Source organism: Oryzias latipes, chromosome 3, assembly GCF_002234675.1.
Source record: "Oryzias latipes chromosome 3, ASM223467v1".
Taxonomy (NCBI): Eukaryota; Metazoa; Chordata; class Actinopteri; order Beloniformes; family Adrianichthyidae; genus Oryzias; species Oryzias latipes.
Genome location: NC_019861.2, coordinates 24498755 through 24523728, shown reverse-complemented (window position 1 = coordinate 24523728; position 24974 = coordinate 24498755). Strand labels below are relative to the sequence as shown.

At 41.0% G+C, this 24974-nt stretch overlaps 4 protein-coding genes and 1 long non-coding RNA gene across 9 annotated transcripts; 3 read left to right on the top strand and 2 right to left on the bottom strand.

Annotated features, from left to right (window-relative positions):
* The first annotated feature begins 71 nt into the window (after window positions 1–71).
* On the top strand, window positions 72–9582 carry abcb10 (ATP binding cassette subfamily B member 10). Of its 3 annotated transcripts, none has more exons than XM_023953545.1 (14): window positions 72–1075; window positions 2322–2528; window positions 3208–3410; window positions 4370–4504; window positions 4750–4896; window positions 5155–5290; window positions 5367–5462; window positions 5552–5761; window positions 5846–5925; window positions 6015–6195; window positions 7142–7185; window positions 7411–7445; window positions 7520–7888; window positions 8311–9582. In XM_023953545.1, exons 1-13 carry the CDS (start codon window positions 658–660, stop codon window positions 7854–7856), a joined length of 2229 nt encoding a protein of 742 aa, XP_023809313.1. In that variant the 5' UTR covers window positions 72–657; the 3' UTR covers window positions 7857–7888; window positions 8311–9582. The 3 variants fall into 3 exon arrangements, with proteins under 3 accessions (XP_023809313.1, XP_023809312.1, XP_023809314.1); XM_023953546.1 differs by having other exon boundaries at window positions 76–1075; window positions 7520–7578; window positions 7663–9582; XM_023953544.1 differs by having other exon boundaries at window positions 7520–9582.
* LOC111947155 lies at window positions 7260–10843 on the bottom strand. The gene is made up of 2 exons (XR_002872979.1): window positions 10389–10843; window positions 7260–7823 (listed from the first exon to the last, which is right to left on the bottom strand). It is a non-coding gene; the product is annotated as an uncharacterized LOC111947155 (long non-coding RNA).
* Window positions 10844–12708: 1865 nt separating this feature from the next.
* On the top strand, window positions 12709–15819 carry acta1 (actin, alpha 1, skeletal muscle). Of its 2 annotated transcripts, none has more exon segments than NM_001104806.1 (7): window positions 12709–12734; window positions 13389–13525; window positions 13792–14116; window positions 14404–14565; window positions 14754–14945; window positions 15049–15230; window positions 15325–15819. In NM_001104806.1, coding segments are annotated over 6 exon segments (1134 nt in total). In that variant the 5' UTR covers window positions 12709–12734; window positions 13389–13396; the 3' UTR covers window positions 15469–15819.
* Window positions 15820–16511: 692 nt separating this feature from the next.
* Window positions 16512–19591, top strand: LOC101159087 (centriole, cilia and spindle-associated protein). 2 transcript variants are annotated; one of them, XM_004067253.4, is made up of 5 exons: window positions 16512–16590; window positions 17455–17821; window positions 17902–18003; window positions 18259–18470; window positions 18539–19591. In XM_004067253.4, the coding sequence occupies exons 1-5, from the start codon at window positions 16516–16518 to the stop codon at window positions 18719–18721; spliced, it is 939 nt and encodes a 312-aa protein (XP_004067301.2). In that variant the 5' UTR covers window positions 16512–16515; the 3' UTR covers window positions 18722–19591. The 2 variants fall into 2 exon arrangements, with proteins under 2 accessions (XP_004067301.2, XP_020555222.1); XM_020699563.2 differs by lacking the exon at window positions 16512–16590 and adding an exon at window positions 17041–17222.
* Window positions 19592–21245: 1654 nt separating this feature from the next.
* On the bottom strand, window positions 21246–24702 carry rab4a (RAB4A, member RAS oncogene family). Its single transcript, XM_004067252.4, has 8 exons — window positions 24553–24702; window positions 23861–23941; window positions 22898–23012; window positions 22648–22710; window positions 22414–22568; window positions 22152–22247; window positions 21791–21935; window positions 21246–21258 (listed from the first exon to the last, which is right to left on the bottom strand). The coding sequence occupies exons 1-7, from the start codon at window positions 24566–24568 to the stop codon at window positions 21820–21822; spliced, it is 642 nt and encodes a 213-aa protein (XP_004067300.1). The 5' UTR covers window positions 24569–24702; the 3' UTR covers window positions 21246–21258; window positions 21791–21819.
* Window positions 24703–24974: the final 272 nt, after the last annotated feature.

Here is a 24974-nt window from a genome sequence, read left to right as displayed (position 1 = left end):
ATTATTGTTGTTATAGGTGCCGATAGTACGATAATGTTTTTTTTGTATTCTATATTATAGTTGACAAGAATGATGCATAAAATTCATTTTACATCAGGTAACTTGGGGAAAACAGAAAACTTTAGATCACTCTGTGATTGATTGGTTTTGCCTGGTGATCTTTCCTTATGTCATCAGCCGTTGAATTCCTCGTCGAGGTGGAGGGACCGTATCTCCCGTTCACTCACACCGAAACAGGGTCACCTTTTCTCTTCCTGTCTTCTCCTCTCCTTCTAGATGTTTTTCGGTTAGTTTTCCGGGGTGGGCCTGAGCCTTAGTGACCCTCGCTGCCGGCCGAGCCTCTGCCCTGCTCCGGGTGACAGCTGACGGGGACAGGCGGGGGTTTGGGAGCTGCTCGCCGATAACAGATAAACTGGGGTTGAAGGCGGCTGTCACGCACTGATAAAGTGCACAATAACCGCCTGAAATCTGGACATGATCGACAACAAACCTCACAGTTGAACGCATCGGGATGCGTTTAGTTGACCTACACGTCTCTTTAGGAGGATATTTCAATTCAACAAACTGGATTTGTGGTCTTTGAGTCTGGATGGGAATATAATCATTTATTGTTAGTTTTTTTTATCATTATTTATTTTAATTTAATCAACTCTAAACATGCGACTTTTGCTCCGCGTGCCGATCTGCACGCGCAGGATGCAGTTGTGTAAATTCAAGCCGACCCAGCCCAGGTTTTGGATGGATTATGGTCCGAGGCTTCCCGCCGCTCCCCGGAGAAAGTCCTCCGTCCATCCCGCACCTGTCTTCTCTCCCTGGGGCAGACCCCTCACCTCTGTCCCGCGCCTCCGTCCGCTGTCGGGTCCCTCGCTCCTCTTCTTCACCCCGGCAGGCCGGGGAAGGGCAGCAGTCCGTCACACACCTGTTGCCTTCGCCAGCTCCTCCTCGGCGGGATCCGCGGAGGTGGAGAAGAACCGGGCGGACGCAGAGGAAGCCCGGCAGCCCCCCACCAGCGTCCCTCTGGAGGATGTCAAACGGATCCTAAGACTCGCTCATCCGGAGAGATGGAGAGTGGCAGGTGGGCTGTTCTGACCCCCCAGCTGCAGATCATAAAAAGCACATCCAAGATGTTATTTTCGGCCATAATTACAGATTCTTCTTTAAAGTACTTTTCTTTTCTTTATGATTGCAATTGCATCCTTTTTGCCGCCAGTCATCATGGATGGCATCACTGCTTTCTCTTTAGAGTGTGACAGTCACACTGATCTGTTTCATCTATAGGGCTGTAAGGGGTAAATCAATCAGTCTGTTCCTACAACCCAATCAGATCTATCTGTCTGAGGAAAGTTGTTAATCCAATCGAGCTATAACATTTGAAATTGTGTCCAAATGAAGTAATAATATTGATTATAAATGAAAAATACCATCTGGATTGAGACGTGGTAGGTTTATTTTACCATAACGTAAAAACGACCATCACAGCAGACAACACACGTGATGACAGCAAAACATGATCAGTTCATCTTTACAGTCTAATGTGTGGAAACACTGAATTTAGAAAAGACATGCGACCACACAGTGTGCTAGAATGTTCTATTAATGTTCCAATATGGATTATTGTGATGTGGAAAAACAACAGAGGGCTGAACTTCAGGAAACTAAACAGTGAATGGATTTGCCATTCACCCTTGTTTAGTTGTTTGTTTGTACACATATGTAGTTTACACTAGACTATCTTTCAGTACCAGGGATTTCTGAGTCACACTGCTCAGATTTTTGGCTAAAGACGTCCTGGATTGATTTTAGCTTAATGAATCGGATCATTCAAAAGGAATCAATATCGACTATGAATCGTAACAGCAATCACAAATTATGAAATGAATTGAATAGTTAAAATACATTGTTACACCTCTCACGTAAACATTTTAGTTAAATTCTGTTTGCCAAGCAGAATATTTATTTCTGTGCTTGATTTAAATATACAAAAGCTTTAAAGAAGAAAATATCACCATGTTTATCACCTGCATAGCCCTTGATGATATTTCACTTTATGTTTGCTATAAACACACTTTTCAGTTTCAGACATATAAGAATTGCTGCTTTTCAAAAAGCAGAAGGAAACTGTTTTTAGGTTTCTGATTCCTACCATTTTAATACCCTGCAATGCTGATTTAACTTTTTTTAAAACGTATCTTACTTTTTTATTGCCTATTATTGTGTAAATTACACTTTTAAATGACCAAAGCCATCTCCGCATCCAGATTGATAAAGAGCTTGTATCTTTTTAGTGATTCTGATCTCGCTTTGCATTCGATTTGACCTAGCTGCTGTTGGCTTCCTGACCGTCTCCAGCACAGTGACCATGTCGGCTCCATTCTTTCTTGGCAAAGTGATAGACACCATTTACAGCACTGGAACCGACATAGAAACGATGACAGCGTCCCTCACATCCCTTTGCATCATGCTGACGGGAGTTTTCCTGTGTGGCGGAGCAGCCAATGCTGCCAGGGTCTACCTCATGGAGGTTTCAGGTGAGAAGAAACCTCAGTGTTGACACTAATCTGTGCAAAATGAACTTTTATTACTCATATCACTGCAAGTTGCGAAGGAAATAAAGGTTAAAATGGAAAATCGAAGCTGTGTAATTGATAAATTAAAAGTAGTTTTATAGAGTCGGGCAGTTTGCTCCGTCAGATTAGACAAGATTCGCTTAAATGGGGTAACACCAGCCCCTCTATCTTTTCTGTTAAACATTTATTTTAGATTCGAACTGCAGATGCATAAATCCTCGCAGCAGGCTGTGGTATTATGGAAAGTGACTTTCTGGGTTACTTTTTGTCAGCCATCACCCAGGTGCAGAAACTTCCTGAAAATAGCAGACTCCACATTATCTAGAGATAAATGTTTTTTATCAGCAAATTTTACAAAACCTTGTTTAAGCTGACAAGGATCTATAGTCTGAATCAGAATGTATCTGTTCCTGATCGTTCACCATGTCTGTTTTCTTGTGATATTAGGAAACATTTGTTTTGGAATGTGACTGACAGTTTGATTAATTGGTTAATTTCAAGCAATTTTCAGCAAGAACAACAAAAGCAAAGGCAGCAAAACTAAAAATAAATGGATATATCAGACAGTAATTCCTAAATTGATAAGAAAATAAATTTTTCCATGCATCATTTGTTGTTTTTCACTCTATTCTCTTCCCAGGCCAACAGATCATTCGTAATCTGCGAGGTTCCATCTTCATGTCCATCCTCCGACAGGAAGTAGCGTTTTTTGACAAGAACCGGACCGGGGAGCTCATAAACCGGCTCTCCGCTGACTCCGCCATTGTGGGTCGCTCCATCACAGACAATCTGTCGGATGGGCTGCGAGCCGTCGCCCAGGCAGTTGCTGGTGTCAGCATGATGGTAAGTGACTGCCTCCTTAAGGTCCAATCTGGACAACTTATGTTACTTATTGTCCTCTGAAACCGACATGTTTGGAATGTAGTTGTCAGAAAGATATCCGCCTATAGGTCACTTTGTTTAAACCTAAAGAGCGTGAAGCTGTTTTCTGCTGTCAGTCTGACCTTTAAAAGGTCAAGTGTGAGGGAGAAGTCATCTCAAACTTGCCAGAAACACTTTTGCCAGATACCAGAAGAAGGCCACACCCACTTTTGCTCACAACAAGGAACTAGATGTGATTTTTCTTGGCAGCTTCTGTGTTCATCCTCGCCGTCCTTCCTGTGTACGCGTGCTGCCAGTTTCCTGCTGCATTCCTGATCCAATAATACATGGCTCTTGTACATCAGGTTTTGCAAAAAGGGCTTTAATTAGTAACAGGAAATTAGTAGTTTCCCTTAAGTGACTGCTACACCTGCTTGGCTGCTGATACTAATCAATGTGTTTATGCACGAGCTTATCAAATGAGTCGTTCCTCCCAACTCCTTTATCTTGCTGAGTTTCCGGTAGAATTTATTACCTAGCTCGGACTTTGACTCAGTTTTGTCCTATTAGTTCTATCTTTTATAACTGGATCTGTGTAGAAAAACCCCATAAAATACAGTTTATGCACACAAATGTCTGCAATCTCAGCCGATGAAGACGCCTTCATGTACAACCATAACAGAAAAGATGTTGCTATTAGCTTACCTTTAAAGTGCAATAAATAAATGTTCATATTAATCAGGCTTTAATTTACACTGTAAAGTGGATTATGATACAGTTTTCTTTATCGTTTGAATTAATAATCACACCTTTATATTTTTTAACAGGCTTTTCATTTAAAAAAACATCTAACTTTAAAATTTGACATGTATTATTATCTTCTTGATTGAATATCCACTTTTTAGATTGTCAGCAACATTTTTCACTTTCTTGTCTTCTAGTTTTACGTCTCTCCCAGCCTGGCGAGTTTTGTTTTGCTGATTGTTCCACCTATGGCTGCTCTGGCTGTCATCTACGGCAGATACCTTCGTTCCATCTCAAAACGCACACAGGACGCGCTCGCACAGGCCACACAGGTACACAAACTGTCTCAAGAAGTGGAATAATACGTTTGCCATTTCATACCTTGCTGTTCAAATTTGCTAGATGCTTTTCGTCCTTGTAGCCCCTTTTATTTGAGGTTTGCTGATCGTGTCGGGGAGACGGCTCTGTTTACCGAACCGAGGCCTAATATAATTGTTGTCCTCCCTGCAGTCAGTAAATTGAATTTGTAGGAAGAGTTATGTCACCGTTAGGATTTCTAATGAAGTGATGTTTGCAGCTGGCAGAAGAGCGAATCAGCAACCTACGGACAGTCAGAGCTTTTGGGAAGGAGCTGTCGGAGGTCAACGCTTACAAACAGAAAGCAGACTTTGTCCTCAGCCTGGCTAAGAAGGAAGCTAAAATGAGAGCCGGTTTCTTCGGGGTGGTATGTGCACGTTTCTTTGTAGTGATGCAAATCCGCAGTTGACAAATGACTTGTTGCACATGGGCTTCTGCTTTCTGGCTCCGACACAAAAACCACATCGCTCCAGGAACTATGTCTCGTTACGGCAAAAAACAGGTTTTCAGAGTGGTGGCAGACTTCTGCAGTGAGCTTTCCCTGCAGTTTGTTTGAATGGTAGTGATGTGTGAGAGGAACTGTTCTCACATGCAGCAATATTGAAGTTGCATTATTGTGTTGCAGACTGGTCTCAGTGGAAACCTCATGATTCTGTCAGTGCTCTACAAAGGAGGTCTTCTGATGGCCAATCACCACATGACTGTGGGAGAGCTCTCATCGTTCCTCATGTACACTTTCTGGGTTGGCATCAGTATCGCAGGTAACCCTATTAAATCTACTGACGTTTTTTTGTAGTTTCTGAACATGAAAGTCTTTTGCCTACATTTTCTCCTCAGGTCTGAGTTCATTTTACTCTGAGCTGATGAAGGGTTTTGGAGCAGGAGCCAGACTTTGGGAGCTTCTTGAAAGAAAGCCAGAGTTTCCTCTAGATGGTAAGATTTATGCAGATGCATCACAGCAGAATAATCCTGAAATACCATGTCTTTTAGTCCAGCTGAAACTCGTTTCTTTGCATCCACAGAAGGCCATGTCCTTCCCCCGGAGCAGCTCAAAGGCCAGCTGGAGTTCTGCAATGTCTCCTTTGCTTACCCGACTCGAAAAGAGGCTCAGATTTTTCAGAACCTCAACCTTCTGGTTCCAGCCGGGACCATCATGGCTGTAGTGGGACCCAGTGGCTCAGGGAAGTCTTCGCTGGTGTCACTTCTTCTCAGGCTGTATGATCCTGATTCCGGTGAGAGCACAGTAGAACAGATCTGCAGCAGATTTGTCATTACAGTTTTCCTAAACGGCAACCTAAGGACTTCTTCTTCTGCAGGACTCATCACCATTGACGGACATGATATCCGGGATTTAAATCCGTACTGGCTAAGAGCTCACATTGGAACTGTGAGCCAGGTACTAGAATATACTTAACACTTTGCATTCTCATTATGCTTTTTCTGATCTGCAATAAAGCGTTTTTACATTTGTGCTTGTGTTTTTAGGAGCCAGTGTTGTTTTCCTGCTCTATCAGGGATAACATAGCATATGGTGCTACGGACCCTGATGCTGTGACCACAGAGGACATCTACAGGGCCGCCAAAGTAGCTAATGCCTTTGACTTTGTCCAGAGATTTCCTAAAGGCTTTGACACGGTTGTGGGGGAGAAGGGAGTGCTGCTGTCAGGTAGGGCTCTGTGGTGGAAAAGCCGATTCTATTCCCAGATATCTGCTTGTTTCTGGAGGACTTAGGCTGTTAAAACACTAGCAGGTTTATGTTCAAGGGTTAAACTACACCTGTAAAAATTAACTAACTTGTTAATTCTTTTATCTACTGATCTCTGACTGTGGAGGACTAGAATCACTTTTTAAATTACTACAACACTTTTTAATAAAAAGTAAAAATTCATAAATAAAACAATAGGAGAACAAATTCAATAATAAAAAGAATAAGGCAGTAAAATAGCTGTGTTGAAAAAAAAGTTATTGTTTATAAGTAATATGTAAGAGAAGTTGCACATTGAAACTATGCATTAACATTTTAAAATTCAAGATAGTAAAAATCTAAATTCCAATGTATTTTCCCTGATAATTTTAAGAACTACTGCTGGACATTGATCCCTTAACTAAGTTGGTCCCTGGAACCAAGCGCAGAGCTGATGGCATTGCAGGAACAAAAGTAAAAATGGTTATATTTAATGTTGACTGAAAATCCATTAAAATGGGCATTTAAAAAGAAATATAAATTACATAAAACACAAATACATTTTCAAAAGGTTTATTACATAGTATAATAATACATTTATAGTCATTTGTCCCTTTTTTTCATAATTAAAAATATCATCCAATTATTCCATGTTTTGGAATTTAACCTGATAATTGCTGCATTTATTTCATAGTTTATTGTATTAAGTAACTTGTCATGTCATTCAGCAATTAATAGTTTATGTCTAAATGCCTTATTTCTATCTCTAAAATACTCCAATCTCTATGTTACACAAATCGAATCTACATGTAGAACCCACTCAACCAGATATCTTTTTTGTGTTTTTTAGTCTAACAGGTGAAATGTGCATCTATTTCTCTTTAGAGCATCTTTATGCGTTGATATTTATTCTGTGTGTTTTCTTTAGGTGGTCAGAAGCAGAGGATAGCCATTGCCAGAGCTCTGCTTAAGGTAAATGCCACAGTATTTGTGTAAAAAAAAAAAAACTTTGGTCCAGAGACACTGCATTTCCTTAAATATTGGCATTTTCTTTTAGAACTTCTCTTTAATCACATTTCTATCCAAAATGCAATCAAAGGGAGATAACAAACCGACTGATTTCAGTGAAACATATACATTACTTTAGGTTTTTTCATGAAATCTTGCTTAAGTGTCTTCAACAATTTCTTCCCACAGAATCCAAAGATCCTACTGTTAGATGAGGCCACCAGGTGAGAGGCACTTTAAAATAATGACTGCTTTATCTGTTGCACTGTGATTGTTCAATCAGTTTTTCTGTCTTCAGCGCACTGGACTCGGAGAACGAGTCTCTTGTCCAGGAGGCGTTGGAGCGTCTGATGGAAGGTAGGTTGACCTTTCTCCCTTTTTGTAAAATAACCCGCCTGTGTGTGAAACCAATTCATAAGTCAGCACTGCTTTTATTCACAGGAAGGACAGTGGTGATCATTGCTCATCGCCTGTCCACCATCAAGAACGCAGACACTGTCGCTGTGCTGGATCAGAGGCACATCGCAGAGTGTGGAAATCCCACAGAGCTGCTCAGCAACCGGGAAGGACAGTTCAGGAAACTGATGGAGAAACAGGCATTCCTGCAGGAAGAACAGCAGCGGGCGCTTCTTTGAGAAAAGCACATGATAAGAAGAAAACTCACAAGGTGATGACTCAGTAAATGGAGCGTATAAAAGGAAAACAGAACTCAACATTCAGTGTCTGAAACCACAGTCACATGAAGAAGGAAAAGGGGGTGAATTCATCTTAGAACCTTATCCACAGAAAGAGTAACCGAAGAAAAACAAGGACAGACGCTCTTTTCTCACGGGCAGCTTCAATTTAAGTGTCATGACTGGAAAAAATAATCAAAAATACAACAAGATTGTGTTTTTTCTATCACATTATGATATTCATAACAAAGTTTTTGTGAGTCCAGAATGTATCACAGAATCTGTTAAATGTATAATTATGTCTTCAATTTTTTTGTTTTTTTACTTAAGGGTTAGTTAAAAGGCGTTTTACTTTTCTTTTATAGCCTGAAAGCAGCTTTGTTTGATATTTACACTGAATATTCATATTTTTTAGGATTTTTGCACTGGTTGGTCAAAGGAAAAAACAAACCTAAAAAACAAAAAGGAGCTACATGCCTAAAAACGATGTCAGCCGTGGCTTGGACTTCTGGTTTGTGTGTCTTGACTCTGTGATTGCAACATTCACACGACATTTGTGAAACTGCTGTCACTGTACTGTGTTTATGATGCCGTCAGAGGAGATTCGTACACATGGATCACATCTCTCAACAGTTATCTGAACCTACAACATCTTGATAAGTTACCTCCTGAAGGTTCGGATCTGATGACATTCATAGTAAGTAACACTGAAACCCCAAGTGCACTGTGATAGCCACCTGTCCAGGGTGCTCACTGCCCCCCTCAGGTAACAACAATTTGTGGACGGGTGGATGGAAACCAACATCAAAACCTTAACGTGGAATTGTGCAGTAGTGAAGTTTGCATTCGGTATTTCTAACTTGGTCACATGTTTACAGGATGTTCAATTCACAGCCTTATATTCTTCATCTCTGGAACTGTGCACATGTTGCCCTTAAGCCACGTAAATATTGGAGCTGGCGCAGGGATGTAATAATTCCCCTTAGTAAATATTTGGACAGCTAATACCCACTTCTCTGCTGGGTCAAAGCCCAGATCTGATGCTCTAATTAGTTTTTCTTTTCATTTCCACACATTTAAGTGCGTTTAAATCTCTGAACAGAATTGCACACAAAAAAAACAATAGTAACTAAGTACACAGGTTATGTGGACATTTTCATTTAGCAACATGAGTCTGAAATAAACTGCTGTTTTAAATCCAGGCTCCATTCGGACTCCTATCAGAAAAAAATGGAAGAGTTTTGTCAACTAATTCAGCACTGAGCTCTTACATATTATCTGTCACAGCTGTAACTTTGTGGTTAGAGCTGTCAAAAATGTGTGTGTTGAAGGGGTTTTATTATATGATAGCTGAATCTAAGCACATTTTTAAATCTGCCTCTGCAAAGCCACTTTTGTGCAGATAATCTCATTTTAGTTTATTGTCTAACCTAAAAGAAGGATTTTTTTTTTTACTTGAATCCTGTGTTGGTCTTTGTAAACCTAATGTCTCTTCAAATGATGCTTTAAGCATTTCCCTAAGCATTGTTTTTATATTTACATTTAAACTAATACTTGGATAAAATGTATAGGGGTTTGTAGCATAAAAAAGGATATATTTATCTTTATGGTGATGATACAGAATTATTACAGAAATCTCTAAATTATTATATGTACAAATAAATCAATAAAGTGAAATATTTTCTGTTTTGTTTTTGATGTTATGTTTTAGATGACTGCTATATGTTTTCTGATAAAACAATGTTTGGGATTTAAATCCTGCAGTGCGTTTAGCTGCCGTTAGATGGCACTGTTGCTTCACAAACAGGTTCGCTGCTTGCAGCTGAGTGGGGGGATCATAAGGTTGTGCTTCGGGAGCAGCGAGGTTACCCACAAATAGACTGTTCTCCAAACTGCGCGTGCTCTTTAAAAAAAAGGAAAAATGTCCTTAAAACCAAAAGTGTTTTATGATTTTATTTTCTGAATTGATGTGATAAAACACTCTGAATATTTTTAAATATAATTTGTTGTTTTAACTACTTCCCTACCAACTATCTTTACTGTTTAGTTTGAACTTTTACTAAAAAAAAATCAACAACAAGAAAATTTATCACAGTCATCCAAAAAAACAAAACAAAAAAAACACATGAAGCATTGAATTGTTCAGTAGCTGTGCCCACACAGTCCTGCACCATGTTCTCATCTGTGCTCTCATCTCTCATTGCAGCCACCAGGCTATTTGAGGAATTCCAGGAAAATAAGCTCTCACTCTTCTTTTCTTACATCAGCCTCATTAAGTAGAAAGATAAAACACAGAATGTTTAAAGGGCTAAAATTGGAACTTGTTGTCCTGAGGCTTTTGAAAACTGATGTGTGATTTGTTGTTCTTTGACTATAACATCTATCCTCTATATTTCATTTCACAAACGTTTTGGGTGGATAAGACAGTTTCTTCAGAAAAGAACGTCAAGAAAGCTCTTTATGCTGACAGGAGTTTAGTGTATTACAACTGACCTGACCCTTGAAGTTATCCACATCCTCTGAAATTTTCCCTGGAACAATAAAGATAAAGTTAAAATCCCCCCACTTTAGGTTTAAAAAAAAAAAAAAAAGCTCTACTGTACATGAGCTGCCAGTGTTTAGAAAAAATAGAATGCGGAGCCCAGCAGGATCACTGTTCTCAACTTCCCAGAGCTGCTATTCTTACACGCTCTCTGACACTCTTCACGCCCTCATGAGAGTCTGAAGCAAACTTGGCAGCAGTCATGACTTTGCACTTGCAGCACAGAGATGTTCCTCAACCTTCCTGTGTGAAAAGCCATCGGCTACAGTGTGATCCGTCGAGCATTTACGCTCTCACATCTAATAGCAACCTGAAGTCCTCACCACCTGCCACTTACAACCTTTCACCCCCCTCTTTCTCCTCCCCCTTCTTCACCAGAGACTCCCTGCATCCTCCCCTTTTTTCATCCCCTGTGCCCCCCCCCCCCTCCCCCCCCCCCTTCACACAACAACTGCCAGCCCTTTTACATTTTAGGCGTTTCGAAGACCCTCGGGTGCAAAGTGGCTCACATCAAGTACATAAAAGTAGCTCAACCTTGCTGTTGATTTGTGACCCCCCCCCCCCCCCCCCCCCCTCACCCTTCCCGACTTCGACCACTTCCACATTCTAACGCATGTTCTTTAATCCACACACAGAACCTCCAAGATGGACTTTTTTTTAAAGCTGTTATCCACCAATGATCTGGAAATTTATTTATCAGTGTCACTATTCTTGTATAAATAATGAGCCCAAAAGATGGGCTCTGCACTGTTTGGCAAGAGTAATCTGTGAGATTGATTCTAGCAGAGCTCAGAAAGTACCGAAGAATTCACTCATTTTTATGAGTGAATTAAAAAAAATTAAAAATATATTGTAGGCAAAATAAATATGTAAAGTGTTCAACCATGGCCAGGCACTGCTTAACCAAAGATTTTAGTTCATATTTGTTATGAGGATGAGGGCAAATTGTGCATTTTTGATCATTTTTCTGCATCCAGCTTTGATTTTAGGTCTTTATTGTTTTATTCTGATAAAATTGACATTTAAATGTCAATTAAAATGTTAGGCCTTGTGGTACTTTCATCAAAAGCTTAAACTTGTTCCTAGTTGTCATCATAATTGTCATATTTTGTGTATTTGCTCCCAATTAAATATTTCCATTGACCAAATCAGACATGCGTCTGCCTGCTCCTCTGAGACTCCTCCCTACTTTGAGTTTATAATAACCACATTGGCATCTCCACTTCCACCAATGCCCTCACACTGCAACACACCAGCATGGACACAAATAGCCACACCCTCCCCAATTCTCTCTCACACGCACGCACGCGCAACAGCACCCCTCCTGCATAAGAGTTATAATTAATCCAATCGCTCTGTGACAGGGCAGAGCACCCCCTGCACATATGGTTTCAGCTGCTGGCAGTACAAACTCTGACCAGTCACTGTTAGGAGCCATGTGCTCTGCAGATCTGCAAGCTTTGGAGGTAATTAACGGATAGTGCGTCAAAAAACGCAGAAGAGTTTGTGATAAATATGTGCACAATGATTGGTGTGGTAATGATTTGTTGTGGGTTAAATAGACTGATGGTTTTCTCATAGACTGCAGTTACATTCAAAGTCATCTACTTGCAATATTTAGTTAATGCTGCCATTCTGAAACACAATAGATTAAACAATTTAGCAGTTAAATAAACCACGTGATTACGTGCATAATGAGGCTCAAACTGGATCACTGTTTGTCATTGATCAGCATTAATCAGGAATCATGGGTTGTTTAATTGGGACCTGTCAGTCACCGCCTCTCATTAGCTCTCTGTGTGGCCTAAATCTGTTCAGATGAGGGAAGCGTTTTCCCATTTTAAGGCTCCATAAGGCCTACAAGCCGCAAATCCATAACCCCGCTGGCCAGCAACTGGCGTCTCCCCTAGAAACCCCCCCAGTGGAGTGTGCACACCTTATACGGCCGTTTAGGTGGGACGACGAGGCTTGATGGGAGGTCAAAGCGACAGTTCCATTTATGGAATCACGTTTGATCACCCCAACCCCCTCCCATGGAAGCTGATGGACGGAGCTTCCTCCTTGCGCACAGTGGGGCGCGCCTCCTTACTGCACCCCACATCCACCCACCCACCCGGCCTGCAGCGGCCTGTCAGCATCCTAATATGGCAGAGGGCCGGGATGGGGGCCAGTGCTGAGGGCAATGAATGGTGGAAGTCGGGTATAAAAGGCGGAGAGGCTGCAGCTGGGACCGTAGCTGGTTCAGCAGCAGCACTGGTTGGGTCGTTCTCTCCGAGCCGCAGACAAAAACACCTAAGGTAAGAGACCCTGCAGGGACCTGCCACTCAGGAAGGAAGCCAGAGGAGGCCGTAGGCAGAGCAGCTCACCCACAGGAGAAAAGGGCCAGGCACAGGTGGACTACAGGACCAGATACTGCTCAAAGGGAATATATAGTCAACAGGATAGGAAAGCTTGAAGACATCTGAGGAGAAGAAACTGACTGATAGGATTTACAGATCTGGAAATCAATACAATAATGTGTTCCTCAAGTTCAGTTTTCCTTTGCAGAACTGGAAAATAATCATAAATTATTTTTATTTCAATTTAAAAAAAAGTTTGTATGTGTCGTAGAGAAAGCGTGTAGTTTGGTTGTGTAGAGTAAGTTGGGAAATAATCCATTTAGCTCACAAAATAAGAGAAGAAAAAAGGCTTACTATAATTTTGGTTGAGTTTTTAAATGTAGTATTTTTTATGAATTAGGCGTGATGCTGCCAGTTTATTGTTTACACAACAAACCAAGATGTTCCTCTTCTTTTGGCATTATTTATTTTTAATGCATGTTAATGATACAGCATTGCTTAAATGAAATGGGTTTGATTTAGTTTAGGTTTAGAAGTGTGGCACATTTCTTTCTGGAGACATTTGTGCTGTCCAGCTCACACCTTCCATCTTCTTCCTCTCTTCTCCCATAGAAGCCATCATGTGTGACGACGAGGAAACTACCGCCCTCGTGTGCGACAACGGCTCCGGCCTGGTGAAGGCTGGCTTCGCCGGAGACGACGCCCCCAGGGCCGTGTTCCCATCCATTGTCGGCCGCCCCCGTCACCAGGTAAACATTGAAGGAACATCTGTTGATTAAGACTTAATCAGCAAGCGGGGAGCCTATAAAAAAAAACAAAGTCCAAAAAATATTGGAGACGTGAAATTTTCAATTAAAAATACATCTTTACGCATTTTAATGTGGATTAAGTGAGATTCAATGTGTAATTTTGTTAATTTACGCAAATGACCAAAATGTAGTCAGAAAAAGATCATACACCTGCACCCCATGTGGCTGTTACTTCAGTTTTCTTCCCCTCCTTCCTCCACCTCCAGGGTGTCATGGTCGGTATGGGTCAGAAGGACTCCTACGTCGGCGACGAGGCCCAGAGCAAGAGGGGTATCCTGACTCTGAAGTACCCCATTGAGCACGGCATCATCACCAACTGGGACGACATGGAGAAGATCTGGCACCACACCTTCTACAATGAGCTGAGAGTGGCCCCCGAGGAGCACCCAACCCTGCTCACTGAGGCCCCCCTGAACCCCAAGGCCAACAGGGAGAAGATGACCCAGATCATGTTTGAGACCTTCAACGTCCCCGCCATGTATGTGGCCATCCAGGCTGTGCTGTCCCTGTACGCTTCCGGCCGTACCACTGGTGAGAGCGACAACAGACAGCTGACCACAAACGCACAGAAAAAATACAGCTAATCACACTCATAAAACAAGCTTAAAAAGAAATAATTTACATGCATCGTGTTGAAAAATAAAGGAAAGAAACATCATGCTATTTAAAATTTACGCAACAATTACGCACAGCAGTGCGGTTATTTTTGTTTTGTGAATTTATGACACTTGTGGATTCAAATGACGTGTCACTGTTTTCTTTTTTTTTTTCCTTTATAAAGTGGACTTTGAGTCATCTTCCTGTTTAAAATCTTTCAGGTATTGTGCTGGATGCTGGTGATGGTGTGACCCACAATGTCCCAGTCTATGAGGGTTACGCCCTGCCCCACGCCATCATGCGTCTTGACCTGGCTGGTCGCGATCTGACCGACTACCTGATGAAGATCCTGACTGAGCGTGGCTACTCCTTTGTGACCACTGGTAAGGAAATGGGCTTCATAAATATATATAAAACTAGTCAAATTGTGACGCAGAATTCAAATCTTGGAGAGAAAAAAAATCCTGCCGCAATTGCGCACAGATGTTCATCCCGTGTCTGGTTGCGCATCTGCTCTGCAGATGACGATTGTTTGAAAAAAAATCATGCTTGATTAACTTTTTCCCCTTAGCTGAGCGTGAGATCGTGCGCGACATCAAGGAGAAGCTGTGCTATGTGGCTCTGGACTTCGAGAACGAGATGGCCACCGCTGCCTCCTCCTCCTCCCTGGAGAAGAGCTACGAGCTTCCCGACGGTCAGGTCATCACCATCGGTAACGAGAGGTTCCGTTGCCCCGAGACCCTCTTCCAGCCATCCTTTATTGGTACTTAACATGAGACTTTATTTACTCTAAAATTATAGATTTTTCTTTTATGCACAGAAAACTTCACTTACTCCCTTCACACTTCCATTTCTTACCTGACCAGGTATGGAGTCTGCTGGTATTCATGAGACTGCCTACAACAGCATCATGAAATGCGATATTGACATCCGTAAGGATCTGTACGCCAACAATGTGCTCTCCGGCGGTACCACCATGTACCCTGGTATTGCTGACCGTATGCAGAAGGAGATCACTGCTCTGGCCCCCAGCACCATGAAGATCAAGGTATTCAAACGCTAACAAGATCTGACAAAAATTACAAATTCAACACCTGCCTAGTTATGCAGTGTTAACCCTTCTCATCCTTCCTCTCTTATAGATCATTGCTCCTCCTGAGAGGAAGTACTCCGTCTGGATCGGTGGCTCCATCCTGGCTTCCCTGTCCACCTTCCAGCAGATGTGGATCTCCAAGCAGGAGTACGACGAGGCTGGCCCCAGCATTGTCCACAGGAAGTGCTTCTAAATCCTCCACCTTCTCCATCACCTTCTCCGTCACCTTCACCACCAACCAACCAAAGCTCAGCCAAGGAGGAGGATCCACCTCTGCGCCACAGCAACAGTCTGCTGTCAACGGACTGTCTGTCTTCGCTGTTGAAATTCACATGCAACTTTGATAATTTTGAAATCTGCATATTTTGTGGCTGTCTGTTGTCTGTGCTGCACGGAGACAGAGGCTGTGAAAACAACCACTGAACCATGCATCTACCAAAAAAACTTTAATAAAAAAAAATCACAAAGACATGTTGCCCAACACATGTGAATGTAAGTGTATATACATATTCATAATTTATTAAAGTCCATTATTTGGTATTTTGCCCACGGCCTGGTTTTCTGTTAGACGCATAGCCCAATTTCTGGAGGGTTAAGGAAAATGAAGCAGTAAAATCAAGCAAAATCCTCTGACTGATCAGTGCGCATCCGGGATGAGTAGGAAGAAAGGAAAAAAGAAATCGAGAAAGGCCACTCTAAACTTTTACGGTGGAAGTTTGGCTCGCCAGGAATGCGCACATGCAGCGCCAGCAGCTCCACTTTTCAGAGGCGTCAGATCTGGGATGCTGGACACCTGAAACCCGACTCCTGGCTTTGCGCAAGTGCGCGTCCTCGGCCGCAGTCCATCTTTAGCCAAAACCGTTCCTGGGTGACAGGCCCTGCCCTTATATGCATATAAGCTCACCGGGTTGTCCGGCTGTGGATATGGATCTAATAATGCCACCTATTTTGCCCTGTTGATCCGCAATTTAAATTTAAAACAGATGTCTTATATGCAACATGAGTCACTCATACATTTTAAAAAAACCTTTTTCTAACGCCTAACGACAGGTGATCCTCCGTGTGCCTTTAACATGTCCGAACAGGGTAAATCGAGTCCCCCCTTTCATCCTCTTTTACCTTAAAAGAAAGAAAAACCGTTAGCGTCCAAAAGACACTGACCACATTCCTCACATCCCATCCTCGCGACACCTGTTGCGGGTTTGTTTAGCTTTTTAAACGCGTTCTCGGGGGCGGGGCTATGATGACAGACGCAGCCTGCCTGCAGCTCCACCGCCGCCATCTGTCCTGCGCTTCCGTGAAATCTGAGGCCAGAGTAAGTATGTTTACTGTACATAAAATTAGACTGAGGCACGCTCAATCTCCAGAGCTGTACTCTGACGTTAATCGGGAAACAGTCAGAGAGATTTACTGCGTACTGAGTCCTGTTTTTAAGGCTTTTTGAACAGATCGTGGTGTTCTTACACGCACAACAGGCACAACATGATGGAGATGCGCAGATACATACACGGAATGAATTGAAGTGATACGACACGATGTATTACTTAAAATAGCATTTTGTAACATTTATTTTCCTTGGAAGCATTTTAAACTAAAAAAGCGCATCCCAATTACGTCACATGTCATTTTAAAAATCGATTTATATGCGATGGCGAGTGTTTAAAAGCCGTTTGTGTTTATCAGACATGAATAAAGCCGACTTTTAATTTGTAGGAGAACTCAACTGCTGTTTAGCTCTTGGGAGCCAATCAGAGAGTGAGTTGGCCATGACGTCATCCATTCAAGAAGCTTCCGTTAGCTAACTTGCGAGGCTAATCATTTGAAATGATCGAATTTTTACTTAATAAAATCGAGTTTTCGACCTGTAAATCGACACATGACTAATTCTACATAGGATATACAAGAATTTTATCGCTTTTCTAAAGAAAATGGATTTTGAGTAAAATGGTAGGCGGGCTCAATGAACGCGCGAGCTGCTCTCTCATTGGTTCTTACAGCCTCAACATTGTGGTTTAAATGTCTGGCGGTGGAACTATCAACAAACTCAATGTTCGCGGCGTTGTTTAGTGAAATTCACACTTATTTTCGTGAATGTTTCACTTGTGGCTTTAGTGCGCATGTGTGACAAAGGTTTAGTGGTGTAATTGAGATAACTGGTTCGTTTAATTTCCCTTTTAAGATGGTGACAAAGAGGATCCGCTCCGAGTACATGAAGAAATTTAAGGATCCAAAATGGGAGACTTACGCCAAATGCTACGAGGAGATGCTGAAGTACAGACTGACACGCAGGCTGTTGGAGCACACACACAAACCATGGTTCTGGAGCGGTTCTGACAGTGATTCAGACTCAGGAGACAGAAGCCCACCTCCCTGCAAGAACCAGGTGGGGGTTGAGTCCAGCAAACACACGGAGCTGGAGGAGTGTGTGGAGCTGAGAAAGACCAGACCAGAGGAGCGGCAGACCAGAAGCACAGGTCCTCAACCCAGAATCCCCAATCCAGACAAGCAGGAAGAGGATGTGTCTGCGCCACAATCTACAGTTCATGGTGATTAAGAGTTCACATACAATAGACCTGTGTGACTTATTCAGAAACACTGTACCCTGTTTAAATGGTCTGATTTTCAGTCTCAGGCGCACAGCATGACGGTATGAGGGAGACAAGACTCCTGCATGTGGAGGAAAAGGAGCAGAGAGCCAAAGGAAATAAACAGTCAACAGAATCTCCAGGTAATCCACACTCATATTTCCACATGTGAAGTTGACCTTCCTGCTTTCTAGATCTATTTTTCCCCCTACAAACTGTTTGTTTTCATTTTAAGAACAAGAAGTAAAAAGAAAAACTCCACCACTAAACATAAACCATAGCAAAAAAGCAACAATAACAAAAAGATTATAGGAAAGTCTACATATCTTATCATGTCGATCCAAAACAAAAGCAATTTTTCAACTTTGTTTTTAAATCGGCATTTGTTTTGCTTTTAGAGAAAGTCAGAGATTTTGCGCAGCCACAACTGAGAAAATCCTCAAAAACCACAAAAAGAGCACAGAAGGTGAGGCCCACTCCACCACGGCAGCCCAGAAAGGATGCGAAGGAAAGCAGGCATCCTTTTGCTCTGTATGGCTCAGGGGAGAGGAGTGCTGACATGGCAGGCAGAAGAACACACAACGTCGGCCCTGCAGCATCCACAACCGAGGTGACTGCTCTGTTCATCTGTAGATGCAGGAAGTAGGATTTGACTAATAACATTTATGCTACCGGTAGATCCATGAATCAGCTCTGCGTGCGAGGACCAGGAGGGAGGTGGAACGACAGATGCAGATCCAGCAAAATGAGAGGAGGAGAGCCAAGTCTGCCGACATGGAAAAGGCCAGGAGACTAGTTGAACCAGAGTTCAACCCTTGGCTCAGCGAGTACATGCGCTGTTTTTCCGCTCGCTCTCGATAGGATGATCACAATGATTTTTGGCTAATACACAAGATTTTAAGCCAAGTCTCTTTTATGGGTTTATACACCTGCAGAACCCGAACGCGGTCATGTCAAAAAAAAAAAACTAGTTTATTTACAGAAGCATTCACCTTACATAGTTTTTACACTGAAATTATGTGTGTGGCTTTTAGGTCATAATTTGAATGCTATCATTTTTATAGATTTTACAACTATAAAGTGAGAAAGATGTTGCAAAGAAGAAGAAATTATCAAAACTTCAAATAAAGTAAAGTAATGGAAATTCCGTCAGATGATTAAGATTAGGATGATGTTGAAATGAATCTTAAAGCTATATTCAGACACAATCTCTCTTCATAAACACATCACCAACCCATACTTTATAAACGTGATAGAATTATGGGTAACAGTTGATGATGTTTTAATGGTTACTCTGTGCTTTTCTAAAGTTAGAAAAGAGCAAACACAATTGACTTTTCCTGAGACTAAATCACTTTGATCATTTGTACCATTATTCCAATCTTCTGACGGAGTACTTTTAACTTATTTTTAATTATTTAACTGTTGAAAAGCATTTTAAACAAGTTTACCAAATGTATCTGACTGAACTGTATTTTACCTTGAAATGATTACAGAAGCAAATCTGAAACATTCCTTATCTTGTGTACCATAGACGGTTTAAAAAGGTGCACATTTTTCATCGCATTCAGCTCTTCTCACATAGCGGTTGTAAATATCAATTCTCAAACAAATCAGGGTTTACACTCCTTCAGTTTGAGCCTGAAAACAAGAGGAACAGAAGTGAAATGGTTAAACTAAAAAAAAGTTTGTTTTTAAGGAAAAAAGCTCAAAAATCTGTTTAAAAAAAAAGGTTTGTTGCAAAAGTACCTTCATTCTTCCAGCACATATTTACATGTTGTAGATACATTTTCAGTGTCTTCTAGTGTTGTGCAATATTTCACAGTAACTACATATCAGTGTCTTTTTAATATTTGATGAACTTTTAAAATGAGTAAAAAAGGAAAACAATTGTGCAAACAGACCAAAATAAAAACGAAGCACCTATAAATATTATTTTTTTCCACATCGACATGTTTTTTTTGTGCTTGTACAACAAGAAACACTTTAGTAATTCTGTTTCTTAAATAGTGGAACAGAATGCATTTCATCATTGCAGATGACTTCCTGTCAGCTTGGTCAACGGCAATACAATAAAAAACAAAAAAGAAGTGCATTTGTGTTGGTTTTTATTTCAAAAACATAGCTTTTCGTCATACACAATAAATTAAAAATATATGATATTTATAATGAAAGGAGAAAACACACACACAGATCATTAGAAATGAGGCTTCATGACACAAACACAAGACGACAACCTCACGTGACACAAACTATGCTGCTCTCAGATACACCTCTGGAGGCATTTCGCATTGAAAAATGTCTGTTTCCTTTGAAATGTCTGCACCTGCAACAGTTTAGTGTACGAGTTGTAAAGTGATATAATCTCCAAAGTAAAATTCTTTGTTTTTGACCAGATTTGACAAAACAAAACGCACAACTGATAAATCTCATGATACAACTCTTAGTCTCTCTACAGCTGACAGCATTCTGTCCCCTCATGGACTCTATTTTTTTTCTTTTTTTCTGATAAAGCAATGCGTTACTGCCAAATTCATGAAAATACAAAGTTCTAGCACAGCTTTCCTGTGAGGCACAGCTCCACATTTTAATGAGCAGAGCTGAAAACCTATTTAATTGACACCTTAATATCTCTTTATATAATGAAACACTCTGATAATTTGCTTGAAAAGCATGCATCGGTCACAGCAGCACTGTACAACATTCTGCAGGGAGAAGAGGAAGTGGATGAGGACTATAAACAAATTAGGGTTAGCTTAGCTGATGAAATGTGCTTCCATAGCTGCACAGTGTGGAGTGAGAAGCTTCACTTGGGTAAAGAAGAGCAGGTGCGCGATAAACAAGGAGTGCTATTAGTTGGGAAAAAAATGGAATTTTAGTAATTTGGGTGATTTATTTCATGCTTAAAAATAGGGAGATTATCTTTTATTTAATGAACTTTGCACCAAACCATAGCAAGTGCTAGTAGTGTCAAAAGTATGTGTTTGAAAACTGTCAACTTTTTATTTTAATTGAACTACCTTGAATTGAACTACCTTTACTTTAAATATGATTGACAGGAACCGTCTTTATGAATAGATAGAGGAAAGTCTAACAGGCTTGGAGAGCAGGTGACAAGCAGGGAGCTACGTCTGAGGAGAAACCTTCTCGCCACAGAGCCAGAGAGATTTTGGTCCAGCTTTAAATTATGTTTCTGTTTTTGAAGATGAGTGTGGTCTTCTGGGTTCCTTAGCTGGGGGCGGGGTCTTCACAGCTCTCCGCACATGCAAAAATGACAACAGATGCTCTGAAGGGTCCGTGCAAAAGTTGGAGGAAGGTGGAGTAACCGGCACGGCAAGCCCCCCGCATCTGCATTCGTGGAGGTTCTATGTGGCTGCTCTTCTTCTGGTCTTCACAAACTTGTTTCCAAAAACAAAACAAAATCAAACGTGGAGAAAAAGACACACAAACATACTATAGTAAATAGCATTGCAGGAAGAATTACACTGAGGTGCATCAACACTTTTTGCAAAGTTGATATTCAACATAACCTACAACTATTGTTTCAGAAAAACAAACTGCAGACTAACTGTAACTGGTTGCCTAAATCCAAGTTCATGTCAATAAATGGTCCGATCCATTTTTTTTCTCTGAATACAGCTCTGTACTGATCCAGTAGATAACAGCTGTCAATGAAAACATAGTGCAGATTTTAATACTGTTTTAGGATTTGATATACATAGTAAGATAAATGTCATCAGTCCTGGTTTTCTTGCATAAATTTCATCCTAATATTTATCTATTTTCTCTGACTGTGTAATTCTGTGCTATACTGAGCACAACTGTCATAACCACAGGAGGCGATCGGCTCCCTTTCCGTACCTGAAAATTAACTCCAAAAAAAATGTCAGAGGTCCGAGACACTCTGGGATCCCACAGCAACACGTTTACCTTCAAAGGGCTATGTAACAGGACGTCCACTAGCAGCCACATTCCTGGGTGCCCTGCGGCTGAGCACGGCGAGGAGAACGAAGCTGGCGTAACGCAGCGTCCCCATATTGGATTCCTGACCCCATCCTCTCTGGATCTAGCTCTCCTAAGAGTAGAGAAATGGTGCTGATTAATAGAGATAAAGAGAAAACAACCTACAGAGGTTTCATCCCCACTACAGACTTTTGGACCAGCTGGTCCAACACTCCAGACTAGCTCACTGAAGCCCTGAGCTCCACCTGAGCTTGGACTATCCCATTAGGATAAGAAGGGATTTGGAAATTGTGTTTAACAAATGTGGGCAAAGATTAGAACTCCTCACCTGACTCTATTTTATTCAGGATTTTCCGGGCACACTGGACAAAGGCTTCTTCAACATTCTCTCCTGTGAGAGCGCTGGTCTCCAGGAACATTAACTCTGCCACAAACACAGAGTAAGGATGAGAGCAGCCGCTATGAAAACCGCTGATGATTATTCCACACTAATGGCCAGTCAGTGCTAAACAGTAAACCATTGAGTAATTACGTATAATGAAAGTTAACTGTATAGTTTTTAGCTAAGGATTATAAACTTAAGATCGAACCATTTTCCTGAGCGAAGCGTGACGCCTCCAGAAACGTGACCTCTCTGTCAGCATCTAGATCCTTTTTGTTCCCACACAGGATAATTACAATGTTTTGACTGGCCAGCATCCTAGCATCACTTAACCACGTGGTTAAGGCGTTGTAGGTTTCTCGACTGAAGCCACAAAAACAACAAAACAAATGGTTAAGCAGTCAAAGTATACATAATAAAAGAATAACGCACCTCGTCTTACCTGGTGATATCATAGACCAGCAAAGCTCCTGCTGCTCCTCTGTAGTAGCTCCTGGTGACGGACCTGACAAACATATACTGGTTAAAGGGAACATTGTTGACACTTAAGCAAATGCATACCAAATCCATTTAGTAATTATTGCCAATTTAAGACAGAAATGGAAAAAAAAAAGTTGTAGCTGTGCACCGCCGACATCTCTAAAAACGCAACATCCACAATGTAGAAGGAATTTTTAAAGATGTTTAGCTACCTGAAACGTTCTTGACCTGCAGTGTCCCAAATCTGAAGTTTGACCATTTTGTTCACCACACTAATAATCTTGGAGCCAAACTCCACTCCAATTGTGTGGTTGGACTCATCTTTGACTGGAAAATCATAAATATCACATGTAAGTCATATATTTTCAACACCTTAAAATGACCTACTGTTTACAAAAATAAAATGCCCTTTTTTAATCTGATAAAGATTGTGACTGCTTTGCTAAAATCTGTTTAAAAAATAAGAGTCAAACTAAAAATATTCATCAAGATTTGCTTAAAGTCCCACTCCGATCATCTTTTGAACTATTGTAAAAGCGTTTTCAGTAGTTTTTAAATAATGTTTATGCTGTTTTAGCCAAAATTGAAAAAAGCAAACAAACTCTTGTTGTGTTGGACATAGTATCTGCAGAGCGGCAGTAGGTTATTAAAAAATGAATCTTTGAGTTGTGGACGGGACTGGGACCTTTCCCATCTTCCTTTTGTTTACACTCCTCTAGCTTACAGCCCCTCACACCCCCTCAACATTAGTGGTGCAACAAAAATGGCGAGCAATATTAGAGCTATTCAGCTGTACAGTTTTAAGCTAGATGTTAGCTCACACGAGGAAAATGAAGACGTTCATGGATCTATTTGTTTACAAGTGGATGCATCGGATTGAAGCGGAGCAGGGAGCTTGTAGCTCGCCATAGTAGCTTCTATGTCACATCTACAAGCAACTGGTCCTGAATCACAGTGATTTGAATAAAGAAATACTCAGAGATGCAATTTTAGGCTTAATTTTTACATAAATGTCCATTATAATGAGAACAAAATGTCACAAAAATATGTTAAAAACACACAAATAACGACTGTCTTTGAGTGGGACCTTAAAGATATTTAAATAAAAGAGTCGGGCAATTACTGTGTCATTATTATAAAGCTTTTTCTAGTGATTACAACTGAAGCAAACTTACATCTCTTTTCTATGAACTGGTGCAGAAGGCAGGATTTGCCTGTTCCAGCATTTCCAATCACTAGGAATTTAAACAGAAAGTCTGCAGAGGGAACACAGTAGTAACATAGATAAAGCAAACAGGGTTTGAATATGCTGCCTTGTTATTAATAAACTCAACTATTCTTAATTTTTTTTTGATACAGTTGTTGACATGTACACATCTGATGTCTACACTATACAAATCAAGACAAATGTGTCGTAAACAGATCGAACAAAGCCTTATATATATATATTTATTCTTTACTCCCACTAAGATAATTATCATGTTTAATGTTGGTTCAATTGATTGAACAGTTGTAGCATAGTGTAATTTGAGCAATGCCTCACAAAACACAGAGATATCCTATCATCACTTGCGTTTGCAAAAGAAAAGCGGGAGTCTCTTGCTTTGTGTCCTAGTGCTTATCCCGGGAACAATAGCATCTCCTATAGTCACAGCTTCTTGCATTATAAAGCTTTACTAATACACCTGTACCCGGAAGGCAGATTTATTAACGCTGACATTTGAGTTTAAAGGCCAAAACCTTCCTACTCCTCAGTGGCTCGGTTAGCCTGCCAGCTAGCTATTTGTTTACGAAGGGACCTCATCATCCCTTTCCTGCCATCTGTGTGTGAGATTCTAACGGGTATAAAGCAAGACAGCCTCCTTACCGTAAGACTCCGACATCCTCGGTGTGTCAGCTAAGCTGCAAGGCAGAGAAAGGCGAAACTGTTATTTGTTTAGCTTGCTAAGTGATGGAAATAGTCCTGTTGGTGATTTCCTTGGATTCTATGATTTCCTCCTCCAACTTCCTGTACGGTGTGTGTGGGTTTTTTTTCTTCAAAATAAAAGCATTCTGAAATGACACTTATGCCACATAGTCCTCAAACTACCGCGTGGGGGTGATGTTTGGATATGTTCTTATGGTTTCAATTAATGAAAAATAAATTCTCGCCGTTCTAAGTAAATTTTAAAAACAGCCCATTTCGCTGAGAGTTTTATCTATATGTAAATTAATTGGTTTGCATGTTGTGTACAAATTCTCTCTTTTTAACATATTTTTTGGAGGATCTAGGAGGTGGCGCTCTGAATT

What these genes read in the sequence shown, in the direction of transcription:
- abcb10 (XM_023953545.1), top strand. Translation starts at nt 658, where the DNA reads ATGCGACTTTTGCTCCGCGTGCCGATCTGCACGCGCAGGATGCAGTTG. An exon ending in CGCTCGCACAGGCCACACAG is followed by an intron (nt 4,505 to 4,749) that starts GTACACAAACTG and finishes TGATGTTTGCAG; the next exon opens with CTGGCAGAAGAGCGAATCAG. An exon ending in TTGCCAGAGCTCTGCTTAAG is followed by an intron (nt 7,186 to 7,410) that starts GTAAATGCCACA and finishes TTCTTCCCACAG; the next exon opens with AATCCAAAGATCCTACTGTT.
- acta1 (XM_020710982.1), top strand. Translation starts at nt 13,397, where the DNA reads ATGTGTGACGACGAGGAAACTACCGCCCTCGTGTGCGACAACGGCTCC. An exon ending in TCGGCCGCCCCCGTCACCAG is followed by an intron (nt 13,526 to 13,791) that starts GTAAACATTGAA and finishes CTCCACCTCCAG; the next exon opens with GGTGTCATGGTCGGTATGGG. An exon ending in CTACTCCTTTGTGACCACTG is followed by an intron (nt 14,566 to 14,753) that starts GTAAGGAAATGG and finishes TTTTCCCCTTAG; the next exon opens with CTGAGCGTGAGATCGTGCGC.
- rab4a (XM_004067252.4), bottom strand. An exon ending in GCAGGTCAAGAACGTTTCAG is followed by an intron (nt 22,711 to 22,897) that starts GTAGCTAAACAT and finishes TATGTTTGTCAG; the next exon opens with GTCCGTCACCAGGAGCTACT. An exon ending in CTGGTCTATGATATCACCAG is followed by an intron (nt 22,569 to 22,647) that starts GTAAGACGAGGT and finishes TTGTGGCTTCAG; the next exon opens with TCGAGAAACCTACAACGCCT.
- LOC101159087 (XM_004067253.4), top strand. Translation starts at nt 16,516, where the DNA reads ATGATGACAGACGCAGCCTGCCTGCAGCTCCACCGCCGCCATCTGTCC. An exon ending in CCGTGAAATCTGAGGCCAGA is followed by an intron (nt 16,591 to 17,454) that starts GTAAGTATGTTT and finishes TTCCCTTTTAAG; the next exon opens with ATGGTGACAAAGAGGATCCG. An exon ending in GCCACAATCTACAGTTCATG is followed by an intron (nt 17,822 to 17,901) that starts GTGATTAAGAGT and finishes TCTGATTTTCAG; the next exon opens with TCTCAGGCGCACAGCATGAC.